General features: G+C 37.1%; 1 protein-coding gene across 1 annotated transcript in view; it reads right to left on the reverse strand.

Annotated features, from left to right (window-relative positions):
* Nucleotides 1-2,136: 2,136 nt before the first annotated feature.
* Nucleotides 2,137-24,403, reverse strand: part of LOC149083986 (uncharacterized) — a 28,703-nt gene continuing 6,436 nt past the window's right edge. The window contains exons 6-14 of the mRNA XM_089235244.1: nt 21,872-22,050; nt 20,687-20,909; nt 20,482-20,487; nt 7,186-7,280; nt 7,002-7,084; nt 6,839-6,917; nt 3,693-3,807; nt 3,384-3,562; nt 2,137-2,426 (exon numbers count right to left, since the gene is read on the reverse strand). Coding sequence (XP_089091370.1) covers nt 2,194-2,426; nt 3,384-3,562; nt 3,693-3,807; nt 6,839-6,917; nt 7,002-7,084; nt 7,186-7,280; nt 20,482-20,487; nt 20,687-20,909; nt 21,872-22,050 — 1,192 coding nt within the window. The 3' untranslated portion in view covers nt 2,137-2,193. The remainder of the gene's footprint in view (nt 2,427-3,383; nt 3,563-3,692; nt 3,808-6,838; nt 6,918-7,001; nt 7,085-7,185; nt 7,281-20,481; nt 20,488-20,686; nt 20,910-21,871; nt 22,051-24,403) is intronic.

Genomic DNA, 24,403 nt, shown 5'->3' on the forward strand with positions numbered 1-24,403 from the left:
ATTTGTATTTATTTGTATAAATCAGCGGGAGATGGCAGCACTACATATAACAAGCATTACACAGAAAGAAACTTCACGTAAGTTCATAACACGTACATACACATTCCTGCATGTACTAATTCGTTAGAAATTCTGTAGAAGAATGCGTACGAGGTGCATGTACGGTTAAGCAGTACTACAAGATCAATATAGATTGGTTAAAAACCTGAATTTAACCAATCCGTGTCGATCTGTTATCAAAAAATTGTGACTAGTCTAAACCGTGTCGGTGAATACCGCCCTGAAGCGAAATAAAATTCTGTTGTTTGTCATGAGTTTTCATGTGAATCGCATACATGTACGACGATTTGTTCAACTTTTACGAATTTTTTCAAAGTGTGGTGACTACTAGTTTTTCCCCTCAGGTCCATATTACCGAGTAATGGACCCCGGAGGGTCACCGTTTAACATCAGTTAGGGAAAAGAAGGGAATAAAATTTAAAAAAATACATAATTACAGAATATATATGGAATGCTATATATACGTTCGAAACTAAATTATCCGCGTATTTGACAAACATCAAAGACAATTCAGATTAAATGTTTGTGTTTTTTTTTTGACATCTTTCTGACTCAAGGGTTTTTCAGTTTCTGACAGCATTTTTCTGAATGGATTTTCAAGTATCATCCATTTTTCTAACTAAATAATTTTTTCATTTCCTTTCATTTTTCTGATTCAAGAACTTTCAGTTTCCTCATCAAGAAAAAATTTTGAATTCTTGTCACCATTTTTCTGGTCTAAAAAATTTCAATTAATATTCATTTTCAGATTCGAAAATTTTTTTGAGTTTTTGAATCGATTTTCTTTTTCAAGAATTTTGGAGGCTTTAAAACTATTTCCTTAACCCAAGAATACGGAATATGTCCTCTTTTTACTATTTGTCTCACCCTAGCATTTTTGATGTTCTAACACAATTTTTCTTAATCAATTTTTTAGTTTTTTCTGAGAGGAATTTTTTCACTTTCTCTGAAACCATTTCTCTGATCCAAGAATTTTTATTTTCTGACCAATTTTTTTTTTTTTTTTTGAGTTCCTGACACAGTTTAGCCGACTCAAAATATTTCATTTGTCTGACATTATTTTTCTAGCACGAGAATTTTAGATATTGTATAATACCATTTTTTTCTCACACAAGAAGTATTTATTTTCTAGCTGGAGCATTTTAATTTTTTAACCAGCCAGTTTAACGTTAACGCCATTTTTCTCACGCAAGAATTTTGGTTTGTCTAATTTTTGTTCAAGAATTTTTTTTAGTTTCTGACACTATTTTTCTGATCCAAGAATTTTGAATGATTTAATATGACTTTTTCCCACTTAAAAATTTTGGATGTTCTAATACTGTTTTTTCTCACGCAAAGTGTGCGTTTCTGGCATCAGTTTCCTGACCACAAAATTTTGTATTTTCAGGCGTGATTTTGCATTTTCTGAAACAATTTTTTTGACCAAAAAATTGTGGATTTTCTGACATCGTTTTTCAGACCTGAAAATTTTGAAGTTTCTGGAAGAAAACAAAATTCCTTAGAAACTTTTTTTATGTCATTTTTATTATTTCTGGCCAAAAACTCTTTCGAGTGTCTGACATCATTTATCTCTGATATAAAAAATTTCTGAGCTTCTGATAGCATTTTTCTGAACGAGGAATATTCTATTTTCTAGCATCACTTTTTTTTGGCCCAACAATTTTTCATTTTGTAAAGCAGTTTTTCTCACATAATAAGTTTTGATTTCCACTTAGCCAAGAAAAATTGTCTTGACGCAGCTTGATCTAGATGGTCCTTGCGCCAAAAAAACCAAAATCCAATCCAAAAAAATTGTCTCTGAAACCATTATTTTATCCCAAGAACTTTAGAGTTTCTGCCACCACTATTCTTTAATTTTACGGCAAAATTCTGTAAAAAAAAACTATCTATTGACGGAGAAATTGCTGGAAATTATGAAATGAAATATTTTGAAAAAATGCAAAAAAAAAAAATCTCGCTTTGAATTGAAGGAAATTATAGCTTGGAAATATATAAATAATATATAATAAATTAGCTATATAAATTATAGCTAAGGAAATTATAAATTGTGTGAATTATTAATAATTCATACACACATGCGTTTGTAACTTTATTTCCATGTTCTCGCCACTACAAAACATTGCTAACAGATCGCTATTTGCAATTGTACAGTTTATTCACACCTTCTATATCTTTCGGAGACATGCTTAATTTAGTGTAGGGTCCCTTGAGAACTTTTCCCTTCGAACCAGGTCCGTATGGTACAATCGTCTTTAGTCCACTTTTCTTAGCGAATGCTTGCTCCCGGTATATCATGATCGAATCGTAGTCGAAGTCGGTCAGTAAAATGTCTCCCTCTTTCGTCTTCTCAAATTGGGGCTTCGCTTCTGTAAAAGAAAAAATAGAGAGAGAGAAAAATGAATATGAAGATTGTGTACTCCTACAAATGTGTGGTAAATATGCGTACTTTTAGAAATAAGCAGCTAATGAGATATACTCCTAAAAATGCGTTACAAGATCGTGTTCTGTAGAAATGAGTAGGGAGAGTGCGTATTCCTAGAAATATGCGTAAGAAGTTTGCGTACTGCTGGAGATACCTAAGAAATTCACGTCCTATGAGAAATGAGTAACAAGATTGTGTGCTCCTGAAATGCGTACGCCGAAAAATGAGCGGCAAATGAGAGTACTCCTAAAAATACGTAGGAAATCGCGTTCTGCTAGAAATGAGTAGGAGCGTCGCGTTCTGCTAGAAATGAGTAGGAGCGTCGCGTACTCCTAGAAATATTCAGGAAGCTTGAGTACCCTAGAAATACTTAAAAAAGCTTGAGTACTCCTTGAAATACTTAGGAAGCTTGCGTACTGCTAGAAATGAGTAAAAAGATAGCGAATTCTTCTAGGATGTATAGTAGGTGTGCTTACTCCTAAAAATGTGGAGTAATTGTGCGTTTTAAAAATGCGTAGGAAGATTGCATACTAGTAGAAGTGTGGTAAATGTCCGTGCTCTCAAAAAATGCGTAAGAAGATTGCGTAATACCAGAAATATTCAGAAAGCTTGCGTACCGCTAGAAATGACTAGGAAGATTGGGAACTACCCGAGAAATGCGTGGTAAGTGTACGTTCTCCTGAAACTGCGTTAGAAGATTGCGTACTACTAGAAATATGTGGGAAATGAGCACACACACACACACACTCCTAAAAATATGTCAGAATTTCTCTCTCCTAAAAATTTGACAGAAGACTCTTTACTAGGAATTTGTGGTGAAAATGTGCGCACTCATGTTTCAATACCCAAGTACAGTATTTCCCGTTAGGACCTTTTTATGAATTTCAATTGAATCACATACCACTTTTTATGTTTTGCCACATGATGACGACGTAGTCATCTCTGTCGGATCTGGTATGCTCATGTAAAAGACCACAACCATGTAGGAGCTCGTGCAATATCGTTCCGAAAAATCCACAACCTTCACCCAGATGCAGCGGTTGCACACCTCCTGTCCTTCCAAAACTGGAGCTGCATTGCCTGAAATTCCATTCGTGTTTTTCAATGGTAAATTATTATTCAATATTAAATGTAAGTTCATCTTAAAAACTTTTTTCCCCACTTAATCAAATTTTATCACTTGAAGAAACTAATCAGAACTAATACTCACTCCTTCAAACTGTCCATATGTATTCGGTCAGGAGCGGTTTCGTTTTCAACGAACCGTAGGCATGTGTTATTCTGTGCATGCCAGAGAACTAGTTGAATCAAATTCCTCAATGGATCTGTGAAAGTCGATTGAAAGTATTAATACTAGAAGGACTGACATTTCGTTTTATTTACAAGTACCGATATCGATCAAAGTGACCGGAGATTGATTTTCACTATAAAATCTTAATTTTCTTAAGTATTTTTTTTATGACTAAATGTAGATATGAGTGCAGGTGTATAAGCAACAGAGAATATAAAAATTTGGAGTTTTCAAATAAATTTCATAATTGAATTTTATTTTTAATCTCTCCGCTTTTCAGAGGCATTTTTGTACATATTTTTTGACAGTTTTAATGGTTTTAAATTGTTTTCAATGGTTCTTTTTCGCGTTAAGATTTGAGGTATGCGTGAGAGCACCAAATTAATTAATCAAATAATCATTTTTTTCAATTTTTATTTTTTAAAAGTTCTTTCACATCTTACAATGAACAAAAATAAATTTTAATTGTCAGTTTTTGCTCAGGTCTGAAAAGAATAGTTACTTACCCATAGACATTCCTCGTTACATAACTAATAAAAAACTAAATTTGCATTCTAAACATTGCTATTATATTCGCACATCAAAAACTTTCCAAACTTTTCAATAAATTCGTTACATTATAAGTGAATTTTTTGTCCCGGGGCTACTCCTACTTTTAGGATTAAGGTCAGTCATTAATGTCACACATTTTTCATCCATTACGAATCAAATTAAGTTCTGGGTGATGGATGATGAATCTGATGGCCGTATCTGGCCCCCGAGCCTGTGAATTGTCACGTGCGCTCTATTGCAGTGTTATCAACCTAATAAACCTGCGGGCCGGTTAAAACGGTTAAAAAAAATTTAGCGGACAGGTGAGAATAGGAGAATTAATATGAAGACTGGCCAAAAAATCAAAATATAGAGGAATTTATTTGGAGCCGACAAAAAAATGTTGGTATTATTTTCGGGGTCTGCAAAAACTAAATAGGAGAAATAATTTGCTTACCGGCAAAAAATAAATAAATAAGAGAAATAATTTGTGGACTGGCAGAAAAAGGCAGACCTTTTCATTCATTTTTCTGCCAGTCCACCACTAATTTATCTATCTCTTCTTCCCGAAAGGAAAAATTTTGAGAAAAGTTTTAATAAATAGAAGAAGTAATTTGTAGACATGCAAAAGTAAATAAGAAAAAATAATTTGGGGACAAGCAAAAAAAGTAAATGAATGAGGAAAAAATAATTTGCAACCGGCTGACGGCAACAGAGATAAAAAAAACCAGATTTAGACACAGTATTTTGTTTTAAATCTGAAAAATAAACAAGTTATTAAGCTATTAAAACTAAATGTATCGAGTACCGGCATTGGACCAGCGATTCAAGAAAACTGCTCTAAAAAAGGAAAGGGTCAGAAGATGTCATCCTCAAAAAGCTTCCAAAACATTGCCACTAATTGTGCTCGTTAAAACATGCACGAAAATATAAATATATCTGGCGGAATTATTATGGGTCATGGAATAGTTGATCAACTTTGCCTCGACAGTGTTCAACTCCCTTTAAAATTTTCAAATTTTATATCTTAAAGTTGCTTGATTTTGTGTTCGAATTCATATAAGGTATTTCACAAGTTTTATGGTCAAGTTGGCGCTTTTCATTTCGGCTCATTCTTTTTATTCTAAATTTTGCTCACAATTCGTTTTCTGTGTTTCCATTTGTGCTCTGAAACTATGAGCTACATCAATACATACAATGTGGTATGGATGCTGTACCAAAAATATTCATCAACACATGGACAGCTTACAAACATTTCTCGCAGTTTGAAGAGAGGCCGGAGATTCAAAACATTACTGTTGAAGAGATCAATCTAAAAAATAAAGAATTGCTGCAATTTTAAATGGTTGTGAATGCCTCGATGGAAATACTGTCCCCACGAGTAGCAGTAATCAACAATGTTGTTTTATCTAGTGATGGTGAAAGTGCTGAATGTGACACTGGCAAGTAGTCATTCGACAATGATTCATCCTCTGGTCAGAAATCCAGGAAAGTTTGCAGAAGTTTCACTAGTGTGAAATCCAAATTCAAACATGTCAATTGCGTGGAGCAGTTAGATGGTGGGAGAAACGTTCTCAAATGATTGGCGAGAGAGAAAAAGTGAATCGCAAATCAGTAGTTATGTTTTTCCATAAATTTTAAAATTCCAGGAAACTTTGGATCAATGTTCACGACTGCGATATAAAGCTCTGGGCATGTTTCGAAGCAAATCAGTTGAACCAAAATTCATTGTGCGGTTCTGACACAAGGGTCAAACGTTTCAAAAGAAAATTCGACATCGTGAGCCGTAAAATAACTGGAAAAATTTCCCGAAAGGATTCGGTGGCTGACATAGACATCCACCAATATGCGCGAGCTTTCATTAATGGCATTAAAATTTTTTCCAAGGACTTGCAACTTACAGATGATCAGATATTCAATGCAGATCAATCCAGTTTCAATAAAGAAATTCATTCAGGACTCACGCTTTAATATGTAGGTTAGAAGCACGTTGAAAGCACACTGCACACAGTCAGTCAGTTCTATGGCTCATTCAAACACAATGGTGCTTATAATAAGTAAGAGCGGTAAATTACTATCACTTGTGTTTGCCGTGCGTCCCGTGCAAAATACTGGCAAGTTCGGAGCTATTGCGAAGAAAAAAAATTTCCAACCTGACAATATTTACATGGTTGCTTACAAATCAGGGAAAATGGGTGGGCAGGAGCTCAGAACATGGCTAAAAAAACATACTTCAGATGAAACACTTTCTCTCGTAGATTCATGGTCATCTTTCAAAAATCATGGGCTTATAGATGGGCCACACCTCCAAATAAAAAAGTTCAGCTGCTGAATATTCCACCAGAAACAACTGCTCTTATTCAACCACTCGATAAATATGGATTAAGAATTCGGAAGCTTGTTTCTCTAATGGCCGTTGAAGGCACTTTCATAGATCATAATGCTAATTGATAATTTTCAATCCAAGAAATTCAGTGTGAAAATGAAAACATTCATATAATTCCGTCCTAATTTCGAAACCATTTCAGTCTTACCAAGAGAAGGATCAATGCTGTAATACACTATACCATCCGGCCATAATTTAGTTTCGCCTTTCAAAGCAGCACTTCGAGCCTATATGATCAATAAAAATGTAAAAATTATTTGTTGCATTAATTGGTAATTTTGGATATTTTATGCAAAAAAAAGACGACGTACTTCTTTATTTTCGAACGCTATGTCGCCTTCAAATAAATCCAAATTTTCCATTGGATTAATTTGATCGAATTCTGTTTGGGGATCTGTAATTTAAATAAGATTGATTACGGAATGAAAATTCATCGGAAACGATTTCTGAGTCAAAAAGTGTTCTCTAATGGTTAAAATATATCAACATGCATACCCTGTGGTGTAACACCTTCCTCATCTTGAGCAGTGTAATAAGCCATACACAGTGATAAAATTAAAATTCTAAGAAGCGTCATACTGAAGTTTTTCCTGTAAAATATATATGTATTTTATGTTACTGCCAAAGCCCGAAGTGTGGCCAGTTCGGCGTGAAGTGGCCGAGAGTTTTGCTAAAGTCCGATTTTCAGAAATGAATCCAGATGTGGCAGCAAATCGCATCGGACTTGTGATACATGGATATATACAGTAGCTGGCTGGCTGAAGCCCGAAATTCGGACATTAGCCGAGTAAATTTACAACGGAATTGGCCAATTTGCGAACTGGCCGAGTTCGGGTTTTAAGGGAACCTGGGTAGCGTGTGTTGACCACGTTTTCAGAAACACATTTTTATAAATTTTATTTTGGCAATAAAATAATCATATGACAATACATATTGAAGGACATTTTATTGGCAACAAGGATATACGGCAATTTCCAACCAGTGGAGTTAGGTGGGAAATGAAGGCTCCATCCATCGGTGGTCGCCCTAGGCTCGGTAGGTAAAACACTTCCAAGTCTATCTCCGCCTATGTTTGCATCGTATTTCATTCAGACGATGTACGTTTTGAGTTAGAAAAGATGTATATTAACTTTAGTTGCTTCCATCAGAGGACAGCGCTCAAACTAGAACTTTCAGGGAGTTTTTGAGATGGCTTCCAGTGGCGAAAATGCCTCCGGGAAAAGTGCGATTTGTTACGTAAAATTTAGCAATGAAATTCTATAAAAAAATTGCATGTGAAGATGAATACGAACGCCATCTTCTTGGCTAAAGAAAAAATTGAACGAGTGTTAAAATAGGCATTTATGGCAGGGAGAGTTAAAAAAAATGGCATTTCTAGAAAAAAAAAGTTTGAAAATAGGCAAAAAAAAGGCATTTATGGCATTTTGCCTGAACTTCCGGGGTCTAGTTAAAAATAAGTTTAATTTAATATGGGATATATATATATATATATGTAGGATTACCGGATTCGAAATCTGACAAAGGAGGACGCCAGGGCACACACCCTCACTGACGTTACTTTTCCCAATTTTTTCACGACAAATGGCGCCACTATTCTGGCTAATAAAACTGTCCACTACGATAATTTTTCCCAACTGAAACAGAACCGCAAAAGAAAGCAAAAACATAAAAAAATTCTGGGAATTTAAAAAGATTCCTAAGAAAGAAAAAAATAATAATTCCAGAAACCTGAAAATTATTCGAAACGTAGGAGGACGCTTGAAATGACATCCAAAAGGAGGAAATACTGCTAGAGGTCGTCTGGTAACCGTGAATAATGTATGAGTCCTGTTGGTGCGTGTACAGCCATCTACCGATGAGTAGGTGAACTTGCAGGAAAGTTTCTAAATTTCAAAACTTTGAGTCAAACTGTGTTCGGCAATATTTTCCTCGTTTTTTGACGTCTCCTTAAGCCCTGAAGAAAGAGCTGAACTACCCATCAGTTCAGTTTGTTCGCTTTGTCAGTAAAGCCAGGTTTTCCTAGGAGCAGGTTACCTGCACCGTGTGCAGCGTGAAAACGCTGATTGGTTAAAAAACGTGAATTTCAGGTTTTTAACCAATCAGCGATTTCACGCTGCACGCACCGTAGAAACCCTTTTCCTAGGAGTAGAATTTAACGTGAAAATACTGATTGGTTAAAACCTGAAATTCTGGTTTTTTCGACCAATCAGCGTTTTCACGCTGCGCTGTAGAAACCTGCTCCTAGGAAAACCTGGCTTAAAAGGAACCGCACAGAATTAAAATTTCTATTGACGTCTGCTTTATCGTAGGTTATATGTTTCGGAAGTTTCCTTATGCCCCGAAGAGAGAACTGAACTTGCTATTCAGTTCAGTTTGTGCGCCCCGCTCGTAAGGAACCGTACTGAATGAAAATCCCTGCGTCTTGATCCGAATTTTATTATCATCGTTTGAATCGTCTTCAATTTAAAGAGTAGATCGCAAGCACTAACAGTTAAATCAAATAGTGGAAATTTATACTTTTTCGTCCAGTTTTGCGGATTTTTCTCTCAGGGAAATGCATTGAATGAAAACTCCTGCGCCTTGATTCCATCACTGCAGTCGTTACCTCTAATTTTGAGCTCATATGGCTTATAGTGGCATAAGGGCTTGTATAAACTAAAGGGAAGAAGAAGAGCTTAGATGGCAGCACCAAACAATCAGTGGAAATTCCGATTCTACAAGTTCAAGCATCGCCTTCTAGAGATACACGAGCAGACCAGTCCTCACGGGTGGTTGATAGGTGCATAGAATTGCATCGAGCCCCGCGTTTTCAAAGCCCCCCCCCCCCTAATAGATATATATCAATTAAATTTTTTTAAAGTAAAACAAAGCTCGTCTAAGCTTCACCTAAGAAAACAAAAAAAAATTATAATGCGAAAACTTATCTCGCGAACGAGACTTCGTCGCACCCCAACCCCCCAGGATGGATAAATTTCATCTTCATTTCTCGTTGAGGGCCAAAGGGACCGTGATTCTTGAATGAAAAAGGGGAAACCCCACATTTCGAATGCTTTCATTAGTTCAGAATTTTAATCGATTCAGCCAATTTCTTTCATTATGACTTTTACTGTTCCTGAATTTCCATTAATTCATCAAATCAAGTCAAATTTATTCGTTTTCAACATGCAGAGATTTAGCATTTGTTTCGTAAAACATATTTATCATCCAGAGGCTGTGATGCCTGTACGGATGATTGAAAATTTACATGATAATTAATGAAATAAAATATATAAAACATACGACATGAACAGAAACATTTAAAAAAAAAGGCACATATACAACATAAACGAGACAAAATTATACAAATACAACGCCACAACAGGCGAAATGCCCAACGAGGTGGCTGAGAAAAAGATGCCCATAACAAATATGGATGTCATATATTTCCAAAAAAAATATATAGCAACCCAATTAAAATTGCAATTAACAATTCAATGTGAAATTTTAAAACAAAAATGTAAAGATAAAAAATCAACAACGAAAAAACACACACGCAATACAAAAATGACAAAGTTCTTAATGCATGGCGAGAAATGTAAAATATACACAAAACATTAGATAAAAAAATATATGAAGAAAAAAATGAAACTCGCACATACATAGACAAACACAAACAAGTACATTTAATTTTAAATTGAAAAATATACATAATTAAAGTGGCAAAGCTAAAGTGAATAAATTTTATTGCTCCTCCTAAAGTTCAAAATAAGAGTCCACATCGTCTATTGAAATTAATAATTTTGAAATGCCTCGTGTGTGGGTATATTTTGCATTTCTGGTGGTAGTGAATTATATTATTTCGGAGCTAAATAATAAAAATGTTTACGAAAAATCTCTTTCCTAAAAGTAGGAATACGTTAAATCATATGTGAGGTCTCTCCGAAAAATTATCTTTTAAACTGCATTATCCTTTATTACGGTTTAAGGAAAGAATAATACGAAAAAGAGCATTATGGCGTAGGGTAGCAGATTAAGATTTCTAAAAAGTGTAGAAGAATGACCCCCCCCCCACCCCCGACTCAAAATTTTGAGAACACTTTTTTGTATTGAAAATAAAGGCAATAAATTAGTTTTATAGTCTCCACCCCATATAATTGTACCGTAATTTATAAGTGAATAAAACAAAGCATAGTACAAGTCTTAAGAAATTAACATAATTAGCATTAATTCTGGAATCATTTCTTTCATGAAAGTCTGGAATCACTTATTTTTTATTAACTCTGAAATTATTTCTTTCATAAATTCTCAATTTTCATTAACTCTAAAATTATTTCTTTGGGGTAATTAACGTCAGTATCGATGGGGGGGGGGGGTTGGTTCGGATTTTCTGACTTTTGATAACAAAGGGAAGAGGGGGTTTGAATGATGCTTACATCGTCAACCACCCTTTGCAAAAATATGGAATATTCTTTATTTTATCTTTACTAGGAATGTCAAAAACGGGAAATCCTTTTTCCTAGTTTGCGGGCACCTAAACTAACACCCTCCATTAATAAGTCCTCTATATACCTCCTTGTCTAGTAGACCTCTACAGACACCCCCCGTCCCTCGTTCTGTCTCACTTATAGGTGGGCGGGGGTGTCGGCTAAACTGTTTTGTTTCCACTCAGCGCGTTATATGCGTTGTCCTTGGGTGATTTGCTGGACTCCCGTACGTAAGTCACCACCAGACCAAACATGGCCAATGTTCTGTCCCTTGCGGGGTGTAAGTGGATTACCTTGCGGCTCAGCCATGCTGGAAAAGCACTCCCGGTATCCAGTCCCAGTGGACATTTCGACTCGAGAGCCGCAGGGTCCAACCCCGCAGAGATCCCCCGCCGTTCCGAGCTAGCGACAACCACGCTCGCCCGTGCATACCCGCCACACCAGCGAGGAACCCAAGTCAAAAAAAAAAAAAACACATTGCAACGGGTATACAGCATTATAAGGACCCACATGGATCACCACAGAATTAAACATATAGGCTATATGATAGAAATCAGTGGAAATCAATGGCCCGTACATAAGCCGATGCATGCTCTTCGAACGGAGTTCACCGAAGGTGTACATGATTATCGTAGGCAATTGTCTTTTTTCACCCAGCCGCCTTTGTTAACGATACAATTTTTCGTGAATGGCGGTGGTAGAGTGGGATCACCCCCCCCCCCCGCACTGTACCAATGTATGCTCCTGTATGATGTTGACGAGAAAACAAGCTGCGATTTACGGGACAAGCAAATTACCTAATACTCGTCAAAACGATTTTCTTGTATGATGGACAGCTGTGGCCACAATTGGTTTGTGCGTCGGTGGGACATTATGCAAAGCAAACGTTTGGTGTATTTATTTACCGTTCCACCGAAATACTTGATCACGCGTGGTGTGGGCACATATTGCACTCGGGAGAAGAAAAAAAATCGTAATCTTAAGCTATATAGCCAAGATCTTACACATCCATATTTCCATTAATCGCATCGATAAATAGAAAGTAATTTCTTCAAATTACTCAAATGGTCTAATTTAATCCATCTCTTCTCATGATGAAGAAGACGAGAGTTCAATGCTCGGTACTTAGCACCAACAAGCAACGGCAATCTATACCATCACTATGGTTAATGCTCAACTTGAACCAGTAATTAGTAATAAACTTCAAACCCGAGCTAAAATGTAATGCCTTCAGTCTATATATATTCATGTGAAAAATAATCACCATGAGTACATAGCAAAGATCACTACAGCAGTGTCAGATGGTGGCGGTCAGACTCTGCCATGTATCAGAGGCGTACGCAGGATCGACTTTTGGAAGGGGTTACGGAAGGCTTTGTGGATGCGTCGCAATATATTTATTAAACATAAATTTTGAGTTATTAGCTTTAGGATAGCATTGAAATTAACAGAAATTGATTGCAATAGCATATAAAGGTATTTTCTTCCGATATTTTAATTCTATCAAAAATCAAAAATTTATTTTTTTGTATCAAAAATAAATTTTTGATTGTCTGGGGGGGGGGGCATATAGGGGCTCGTTCTCCCCCCCCCCCGTGTATGTGTCTGATCCCATTATGCGTTAGGAGGTGGAAGGCGGATCTGACGAAATTTTGTTAACGGGGGTGGAGGTCTAAAACGTCCGAAAATCTTCTGACGTAATACTTGAATGGGCCCCCCATGAAAAGTATACGATAAATTTAAAAAATTATGCATTTAAAAATGCTGAAGTTTCCTAAAAATGAAAAACATGCACAAAAAAGAAAAAAAGGTATGCCTGAAGAAAAGAAAAATATGCGCAAAACTGAAAAAAGAAAATACTCTATCAAAAGCACTGAACTCGGCCTAACGTGAGAAAATTAAAACGTACAGTAAAACTAAAAAATATGCGAAATAAATGAAGAACGCATGCATTTAGAAGTAAAGATATGCATTTTTAGAAGATATGCATTTATAGAAATACCTGAAAATATGCATTTAAAAATGCCTGAAAATATGCATTTAAAAATGCCTGAAAATATGCATTTAAAAATGCCTGAAAATGTGCATTAAAATGCGCCTAAATACATGCAGTGCCTAAAAATATGCCCTAAAATAAACAATGAATACTCAATGGTAAAATATTTTCTTGGAAAAATTAAAGAAATTGATAAAATTTGAAAAATGGAAAGATAAATCTTGCAAACATTTGTACAATGCAATCAATAGGAAAAAGTACTAAAAAAATCAACTTCGGTGATTTCATGCACTTATATATGCATTAACTATAAAAAGTGGTTAAATATGCACTTGCATATAATCTAGGCTCCAGTAATAATATACATTTCACATAATAGCAATGTCTCTTAATATGGAAATTTAGTTGGTGGACTCCATTCCCTTGAACTCAGACAGGACTTAGCACCAGGGGACTATCTCAAGCAGTGCACACCACTGCGAGAATTCCACATCTCCCTAGATGTGAGCGTCGACCTCCTCTGGAAAACAAGTCATCCAATGGAAAAATGTACTCACCTTCTAAGGCATCACCGCCCGGGCCGAGTGATATTTCTGAGGCCCTACCAGGAAAATTCTTCAAAATTTAAAAAAAAAACATTCATTTTTGTGAGGCCCGGGTGGGCCCCATGCCTTAAGACAGCGCTGGGGGGGGGGGGGCAGAGCCCTGACTGTGTGTGAGCCATAACGTTAACTGATAACCTCTTGTGACAGTCATCGGTCAGCTATACGTGTACAATGCAGTTTATGCCTGAGCGAGACATGTTGTGAGAAGCATGCGGAAAAGCAAATTTCACATTTGCCTGGATTTTCTAACATGAGCTGCGTTCATCTGAAACAAAATCATTCACGTCTAACACCATCCAGTCAAAGTAAAGTTGGTAACACCAAGTTCTCTATCGCTCAGACACTCGTTCGAGTCTAAAGCGGGGGTGGGGGGCTCTTTTCGATGATAAATAATACTATTTCTACATTCATATAAGACTACTGAGAGTTCGAAAATTTTAAAAAGAGCAATTCTTTTGTTTTCTATGCTCAAAATATCCAAGTTTTGCAGATTATGGCCTCTGAAATTCACGTATAAACTTAAAACTATGTTAAAATAGGCATTTATGGCAGAAAAAGTTCAAAAAAGGCATTTTCACAAAAAAAAAAATTTTGCAAAAAGGCAAATAAAGGCATTTATGGCATTTTGTCTGAACTTCTGGGCTCTACTTATTAATGTTTAAAAAATCATGTATGTAGCCAATATTAATACACAGTGCACAAAACTGAATCTTTACGGTCATATCAATTGACTCACCAGATAGATATATGCTAGCTGAATCGTTGAAGTTGCCTATTTTTACAAGACATGAAATACTTTCTTCGGTTAGCGGCACTAAGTGAAATGTGAAAAGTATTAATTACATTGGATCCATTTTCGGCAGATGTTTCACAAACACGCATGTCACGCTGAAAAAATTCATTTCTACCCTAAAGAAAACGTAAAAAGGTATTATTTTCTTGGTATTGTTGTGACCATATGCCACTAAATGTCAGGTCCCACAACATCTGTTCTGCATTTCGACCAATCAGTGTCGTTTCGCGATTCTTACTTTTTTTTAAACGTAAAATGAGTTTTACACATAGAGTTAATGGAATTTGAGAAGATAAAAATAGTGTAATGAGAGTCATTAGCGCTATAGGCGCAGATTGCAGAAATCTACTGCTATAGTGACAAAAAGTGATAATACATGTCAAGACAAACAATTTTTTCAGTCGAACTCAGGGTCATGCCCCCTCTTATTCCAAAGATACGTGCATTTACCAACGTCAGAAGTCGCTAAAATGCGGCACCCTTGCTCACGTAATGAAGAACAACTTGTAAATTCCATATACGGTCTAAAAAAAGAGACGAAAGAAAAAAACTCTTCCTTCCATTCTCAGGTGATTACAAACAAAAAAAGCTCCGTACATTTTCCATGAAAACAACGGTTCAGGGTCCATCAGGGTCCTTGGAGAGATTTCAGGGGATTCATGCAGCACCTCCTGGAGATAAAAAGCCTCTGCACCTTTTGCCATAAACGCCATTCAGACTACCTAACACGTTTACCACATTTTGAAACACAGCATCCTATTTCGTTTCTTATTTTGACGTATAATCTACCCGGTTGGCTCACAAATACCGCATAGTGATTGGATGTGGGGGCATAGAAATCGCCAATTCTGAGCCCGATCATTTCTTTTCCTCACAACGATGATATTGGCCCGAGCAGGGAATTTTTTTCCCTGAATATTCTGAGGGAACATGAACTACTTACTGACGTCACAAGCAGACTGCGGAGGCCTTCTATCTTTATAAGGTGCTGATTCATGGGAATGGAACAAGAAACAATTAACTGATTGTTTTTGCGCTGCTATATACTGAATATTATTTTTTAAGGGAAAATCATTTGTCTCTCATTTCGGTGATTATTATTAGCATTAAAAACTAGTATTTTCTTCAATGGTAGAATGGAGTTGACTCTCCTTGGAGATTGACTCAAATATCGACTCATTTCCTACATCAAGAATCTTCAACGCATGGACGGGGGTCAAATGTAGCCCCCCCCCCCGGACCTCTTTACCGGGGCCCGCCGACAGTTTTTAGGGGTATAGCTGAAAAACATTGACAGACGATTAAATAATAAAGAAATACATATATATATTAAGCACGCATGCACACCACTATCATTAGCGCTGCGCATCTGATTGCGCCCCAACCCCACATACTGTATCTTGGCGCCCAACTGGGGTCTTTAGCAGGCTTCCCTCCCCCGATCAGGTTTTTCATGGTCACACTGTAGTGAATTTATAGTGCGAAAAAGAAGAAAATGATAATAAAAGAAACCGCCCTGCGCCCTTGTAGGGACGCTATGCTTAGGCCAACTCTACGGGGGGGGGGGGGGGGGGGAAGGGCAAACACTTATTTTGGGAACCTTAATTTCATTATCTCTGCAGTGAAAAGTCGACATACATATTTACGCAATTTACGGAAATTATTTGAAACTTTGAAACCCCTAAATGAAAAAGAATGTGTGATAATAGTGGCAAAATTTTGAAATTAGTAAGTTCAGAATTAGTGACAGATATAACTCCAGAATCAGTAACAGAAATGATATAAGTAATTTCAAAATCACTGGAAGGAATAATTTCAGAATTACTGACAGAAATAACAGAAATAATTTTAGAATCACTGGAAGAAAAAAATTTTGAATTTTTAATGAAATTTTGAATTTACTGGGAGAAAAGAAATAATTACAGTAGTAGTGAGAGAAATAATAGAAATATTTTTTTAGAATCAGTGACAGAAATAATTTCAGAATTAATGACAGAAATAATTTCAAAATTAATGACAGAAATAATTTCAGAATTAGTGACAGAAATAATTTCAGAATTAGTGACAGAAATAATCCCAGATTTCGTGACATAAATAGTTTCATAAACAATGAGAAGTAATTTCAGAATTATTTAAAGTAATTTTAGAATTGGTGAAAGAAACGACCTGAGAACAAATAAAAGTCTTCAATTACTTGGTGCCCAAGTTTTTACTCGGAGCCGTGTTCGGCCAATCCATCAAGACACAAAAGCATGTTAACTCCTTGTGAAGCTGGATTCTATCTTACAATTATAAAATTAATTAGCTGTTTGTATCGCATTTTACGAGTCATTTTACGAAACTTTTTGGTGTAGCGTCATCTGTGAGTCGAATTTTAAACTGTTTTTAATACACTCATGTCCATAAATTTAGGATAATTCAGAATCACACGGAAATCGAAATCTAAAGTAAAAATTTCACCTGTAGAATTATCACACACATCTGCAAGAATTATATGCAAATTTCAGGAAGCCACCAGATGATGCCGATAGTACGTCACAATGACATGATGAGGGGGGGGGGATATATAAGGAATGGTGGCAAAGAAGTGAAATTGTTCACAAGAGTTCTGTAAGGCGCTCAGTGCCATAAGCGAATAGTTATGACACAGAGGACGCATGTGGATGATTTTTTACGTGGTAGAATTATCGGCCGCCTGGAATGTGGGCGTACTCAGATGGAAGTATCCGAGGAACTTGGAATTGCCCAAAGTGTCATCTCTAGGCTTTGGCAACGATTCCAAGATAACGGAAATGTCAGTAAACGTTACAGTACAGGTCGCCCCCGAGTTACAACCCCGAATGAAGACCGGTATTTGGCAGTAACTGCCAAAAGAAGCAGACGGAGCACAGCATCCGACCTGTCTCGTCAGCTACCTGCAGCCACGGGTACCACAGTTTCAAGGCAAACTGTGTACAGACGTTTGATAGATATTGGTCTATATGCTCGCAGGGCTGTCAGATGTGTTCCGCTCACGGCAACTCACTGTCGGCAGCGATTAGTCTGGAGTAGAGAACGTGCAATGTGGACATCGTCACAGTGGGCTTGTGTGATGTTTTCCGACGAGTCCAGGTTTAGTTTGCAGTCTGATTCACGTCGGACTTTCATATGGAGAACGCCAGGTATCCGTTACCACCAAGACAACATCATTGAAGGACACCGTTATGTTGGTGCAGCATTGCTCGTTTGGGGTGGAATTATACTGGGTTCCAGAACAGATCTGCATGTTCAAACCGGAACCATGAAAGCCCAAATTTATCGGGACATCATTCTGGAACAACATGTACGTTTGTTTAGGGGTGCCGCAGAATTTGTGTTTATGGATGACAATTCCCGTCCTCACCGAGCAAACATCGTAAACGAATGCCTTGAATCTGAGGATATAACCCGTATGGAATGGCCAGCATTCTCACCTGACTTGAATCTGATAGAGCATGTGTGGGACATGCTTGGCCGACGAGTTGCAGCCCGTCAACCACCTCCTACATGTGTACCGGAACTTCGGAGAGCATTGCTTGCTGAGTGGAGTGATCTTCCCCAAGATCAGATCGATAATTTGATACTCGGCATGCATAGGCGTTGCACGGACTGTATTTCATCGCATGGAAGACATACAATGTATTAACCATCATACCAACCATGTAATAGTAAGTTTTTGTAAAGGAGGTATTTTTTACAATTGCTCCAGGGAGCAAAAATCGTAGTTTTTATGAATGGTATCATACATACACCATCGTTTTTGTTCTTTATCTTTTGTTTAATAAATGGGCTTTATGAATAAGTAACGTTTGTTTTGTTTCTGAACCTTTATTTGCCGGAGCTGACGTTATCCTCAATTTATGGACATAAGTGTATATCAAAAAGCATCTAGGCCATGACACACTTTTTTTTCTTAGTCAATTTATTTATTTTTTTCTTAATTATCAAGAAGTGTCATCGACTTTCTCCCCCCCCCCCAATCATATACTTTCACCCTTCCATTTGCTAGGTTTTTCCTATTTTGAAAATTAAGTAATTACCATCACGACGTAGAGAGAGTAAGCAATCGGTGTCATCCAGAAATCTTTTCGAAAGCATTGTTGCAAAGGGTTTGGTTTCGAAGCGCGCAACGTTTCCATGGCTATTGGCTGAGAAAACAAAAGCGGACAAAACCGAAACCTTTCCAACAATGAAAAATAACTTAATGGTTGTGCGTGACGTTAAGCATTGGTCTTTTCACCAATTGACAATTTTTAAATCCTAGATGCTACAAACTCACTGAAGCTTTCTAACATCCGGAATCGTGGTTTTTTTTTTTTTTTTTTTTTTTTTTTTGTGCGAACTTCAAACTTCGCTTTTTTGGGTAATAATTTCGTGCGTTTTCATATGATAGTTTAAAAATGTATTTGCAACATCAATAGCATTCACTTATAGCATTTCTTAGTGCTAAAGCACGATAGTGTATGCTCCCATACAGGGTGTCCAAAAATTGGCGAAAAAGCGATAGTGTTAGTAGACATCCATGCCCGAACCGGGATTCGAACCCAGACATGGACGGTAAGAAGTTAGTTCCCTAACCACTCGACTGCCAGACGGCTTTTCTTTTCAACAGATGGCCTTGCAGTTTAAAAAGGACGATATAATCAAAATACCCACTATTTTCTAGCAGAGGGGTCTTCAATGCATGACCCACGGGCCACATTCGGCTCTTGGAGCATTTTGTCGCGTGGCCCTCCGATAATTTTCAGAAAATTTTTGAAAACATTGAAAAACGATTGATTCCAAAATTAATGAAAGAAATAATTCTAGAATAAATGTAAGAAATGACTCCAGCGGACAAACTGATGGAAACGCAGAATTGATGGAAGAAATAATTCCCGAATTGATGAAAATTCGGAGTTACTGAAAGACAAAAATATAGAAACAAATAATTGTTGCAAACGTAGAGAAATAAATAACTTATAAATCAATGACAAAAACAGGAAGAAAATTCATCTCTGCCCCCACTGGGACTCGAGCCCCTCCATGTCGGAGCCTTTCAACATATATATACGCTCCAAGGTTGGAGTATTCTATCTGCTTCCATAGCTTAGATCAGCGGTTCTCAACCTTTTTGACTCGCGGAGCCCTTTCTGGTATATAATTTCTATGGAGGAGCCACGTATTGCTGTTTTTCATTCATTCATCAAAGTAACTGATTTATTATTATTCAAAAATACTTTCTCGTATTTTTTCCGAATTTACGGTTTTCTGTATTTTTCTCGAGCTGCCGCGGAGCGCCTGGGGAGTTCACACAGAGCCCCAAGAGCTCCACGGAGCACCGATTGAGAACCACTGGCTTAGATAGTAGAGTACTGGTCCGGCAAGAGAAGGACCGGGGGTTGAGTCTCCGTGGGGGCAGAGATGAATTTTCTTCCTTGTAATCTTCATCTCCACAAATAAATCAGTCTTTCAATGAATCTCGTATTAAGTGGAGAGGACATTTCTATATGAAAAACACGTTTCACAAAAACATTCAAATGAATTAATAACCATATTTAGTTCAGGAAAAATACGAGGAACTGGGATCTCGAATTGGTGAAATATGGGACATTGCCAATCGTCTTCGAAAACGTTCTCATAAGTCAGAAAAATCACCAATTGGTGTTAAAATTTGCTGAAAAACGTCGAACCTGACAAGTATGTGAGATGACCATTCGTATTTATATATATTGTAACAATTATATCATAATATAATTTATAAAGTTATAAAAACGCTATTTATTCACGACCTTATTACAAATTCAAATAAGTATCGTTAAACGATAAAAATTTATAAAATAAAAGAATGTCCCGTAATGCGGGATAGAAATGGTTCGTCGAATTGTTTCAGACATTTTACTGGTCCTTGCTTTCAGAAAGGTTGAGAAATGTTGCCCTCTACTGTGGTATTTAGGGTCTTAATTTTTTATTCAGCTTGAATGTGCACAAAAATGTTTAGGTAATAAGTTTTCTAATGGCTAAAAGACGTTGAGAGAGAAAAACAAAATTATATTCCAGGCATGCGTTTTCTAAATTTTATTTCCGAACTGATACAAATTCATTTGAGGTAACTGATGCCTAAATGAGGTCACAGATGTACTAATGGCAATTATACAGTTTGTTGACACCTTCGATATCTTTCGGAGTCATACTGTGCTTGGTGTAAGAAGCCTTCAGGACCACTCCTGGCTGCAACGGCTCGATTGTAAGGAGTCCAGGAAATTTAGCGAATGCGGCGCTCCTGTATATCATGATGGAATCGTAGTCGAAGTCGCTCAGTAAGACGTCACCTTCTCTTCGCTTCAGGAAATTATGCTTTGCACCTGCGAAGATACATATTACACACTGAAACCTCGCTACAACGACACTCGATATAACGATAAATCCCTCTACAATGATTTTTTTTTTTCAAATCTTGTTTGGCATTGCCTATAGTTCAATGTTACACTTCTCTCGTTGCAACGATAATCGAGTATATCTACTACAATAAATCGCTCCATAACGATATTTTTTTAAGAGATTATAAAGCAGACAACGACATTTTTTTTCCTTATTTTGCTCAAATTCATTTTGGATTTTATTTTAACATCGTAACTCATTTTCGTTCTCCTAAAGGCGTCTCATAACATCTTTAATTTACACCACAGTGTATCACTGAAAGCGCAAAGGAAGTTATTGCTATCACTACTTTCTGTGCAAGGCACAATAGCAAAGTGCGATAAACAACTTTACAGGAAAAAAACATGTAACTGAATTCCATTAATAAACCAATCAATTACAATTTCCAGATGCATAAAAGCACATTTTCTGGTGGTACTAACAACGCCGATTTATAAAAGATGCCTCCAATAACATATATTTGATGGCACGTGATGATAATGCCAATTCTTGATACAACGATAATCCCTCTACAACGATGCTTTTTCTTTTCCCCGTTATATCGTTATATCGTGGTTTCACTGTATTTGTTGAAAAGCGCAAGCCGTCAGTACTTCTTGAAATCGCTTTTCACCAGTTTTAACGAGATCAAATTCAGTTAATATCACTATTTTTCAAATCGAATTTCTTAAAAAAAAAATTATTGTGTTGTCGGTGAAAGTAAAAAAAACACAAGTGAAACCTTTAGCCAATCATTTTTTTCAGAACATAATGCGATACAAAATTTTAAATTTCAATATCCGAATTCAATTGAGTAAAGTAGCATTTTTATTGGGGACGTGGAAATATTTTAAAATTGTTTTATGGGTTTTAATTGAGTTAATTGCTAATATTCTTAGATACTCACCATCTTTGATGTTGTTGCTTAAAATTCTTACATAGTTATCTCTGTCGGACCTGGTGTGCTCGTGCAAAAGTCCGGCTGCGTGAAGGAGTTCGTGCACCATAGTTCCAAAGTTTCCACAACCACTGGCCAAATGCAGGGTCTGTTTACTTCCTGTCCTGCCGAGACTTGAACTGCATCGGCTATAAATTTGTAATCAATATTCGTAAGCGGCATATACGTATATACAGTCGACGCTCGTTATAACGATTCCACGTTATAGACAGAGTACGACAGAGTACGGAATGAAGGCGGATGGCTCGAGATGTTTTCGTTGGTCTCTTGAGGGCGATCCGCCCGGGCTCCTTGGTGGCCGGCGGGAGTTTCCGAGGACTTTGGAGGGGGGTGTGATTGAAGTGAGTCGGAGGCGATGGGGGGCCCCCCGGTGGGGTTGGATCCTGTGGCTTACGGGCCGGGGATGCCTGCCGGGCCCGGAGATCAAGAGAGTTTTTCTAGCATGACCTAACCGCTAGGTAATCTGCTTCAAATCGAAGGCCATGCTTGGTGTTAGTGTTTGTTGTCCTTTGCGTGGGTCGGAGGTCCGGTGGCACAATGCCGGCCGGGGTTCGGCCCGTGATCTTGGTGACTGGCGGGGCTTTTTCTTCTTTTTCCAGCATGGCCCAGCCGCAAGGTAGCCTGCTTATATCCCACAAGGGACAGGGGGGGGGGCACGTTTGGTGTTTGCATATCATTAATACGACAGGTAAGTCCCTAATGTTTCCATGCAACGACTATCACATACATGTTTTTCTTTCGAAAAAACTACCCTTCCAGTATAACGTTTGTTTTCGACGGGACGAAGGAGGTCGTTGTATCGAGCGTCGACCATACAACATAATATAGATTGTTTTGCAAAAATTTTACATAGTACTCCAGAATACAGGATATGCAGAGTATCGCTCATGAGTCATGACACATTTTAAAAATTAATACAGTAGAATCTCTCGATAACGGAATTTTGAATTAAAAATTTTGTTCGCTAACAGGGAGTGTTCGCTAATGGAGAGGTACGATATACAATAGAACCTCGTTTATACGACTTTCACTTTCACAAAGCGCGACATTTGGCTTCGGTCGCCGTTGGTTTCTATTCATTTTAATGTTCAAATGTATGTTACTGTGAAATACCGTTGAAATAAAAGTGATACACCGGTGGTTATGCATAATCACCAACTGTCTCGATAAAGAAAGTTTGATTAAATTTTCCTACATTTGTTCCTTTTACTGGCGATTATGCATAATTCTCAAATAAAGTGGGAAAGTCTGGTAAATATGGAAGATTTTATACTACTTTATTATTATATAACCCTACTTCTCTTCATCAAACCAATTATTTTTATCCGTACATGATGCGTGTGCACTACACATATATATTACAATAAAAAATTAAATCTAATTACAGTAAGTGAAGAAGAGAAGAAAACATTCATAACAATATTATAAGTCTTGAAATGTTGACTTTCTTCACATGTTATCAACAAACAAAACCAACATTACCATTTGGAATCAACATCCATAGTTAGTTAAGTTGAACTTAACATAGTTATGTTAAGTTGATTAAGTAATTAATTGACGATTTTATATATTTATCAACACGAGCTTGGGATTATACATAATCACCGTTGAATGAGATGAATTCTCTGTTTATGAAAAAAAAATTAAGAACAGTGTTTGAAAAAAAAATTACAGTTTGTCTGAGACTATTGTCCGCTATTAAGAGTGTCCGCTAACGGTGGGTAAAATACAGTAAAGCCCTATTCCACGGGACCGGAGATCAGAAAAGTGGCCGTTAACGGGAGGTATAAATTAACGGGGAGTATCCGTTAGGGGGAGGTTCCACAGTAATCAACCACTTAATATTAAAAAAACAATTCGTTTGCGCATCAAAATACTCATGGCCAGAGTTATTTTTCTTTAGATAAATTAAGAAAAGTTCAGAATTTCGATCACAGATGGTGCTGTCATAAAAACACCTCGACATAACATATAAAATGCGGCATAAATAGTTCATAGTAAATGCTTGTTACCATTTGCGTTACTTAAAACTACCATAAGCACACGGTATAGCTCAGGCTACATCTAAGCGATACTCAATTTGAACCCCACATACCTGCTAACATCGATTCCGGGATAGTCTCGATCACCCCAGTGATTTTACAGACCACACTTATTTTTGGAATCCGGAAATTTCGCCCCTGGTACGTTTCGTCCCCGGAAATTTCACATCTGATATTTCGCTTGCTCTGACCGTATTAGTGACTGACTGTGAGAGTCACCAAATGATCAGGTGATTGACCAAGTGAGTGTGCAATTGACCGTATGAGTGCCTGTATGAATAACCGATTTTGCGATTGACTATATCAGGGAGTGACCGTTTAAATGACCAAGTGAGTGACCGCATTAATGACATGAGTGTGTGATTGATTGTATGACAGTTTGAATAACCTATGAGTAACCAAGTGAGGTTACTCACTTGACCACTCATACTGTCACTCG

Source organism: Pholcus phalangioides, unplaced genomic scaffold (assembly GCF_987345545.1).
Source record: "Pholcus phalangioides strain wild (caught in Gottingen) unplaced genomic scaffold, Ppha-v1.0 ptg000008l_1, whole genome shotgun sequence".
Classification (NCBI taxonomy): domain Eukaryota; kingdom Metazoa; phylum Arthropoda; class Arachnida; order Araneae; family Pholcidae; genus Pholcus; species Pholcus phalangioides.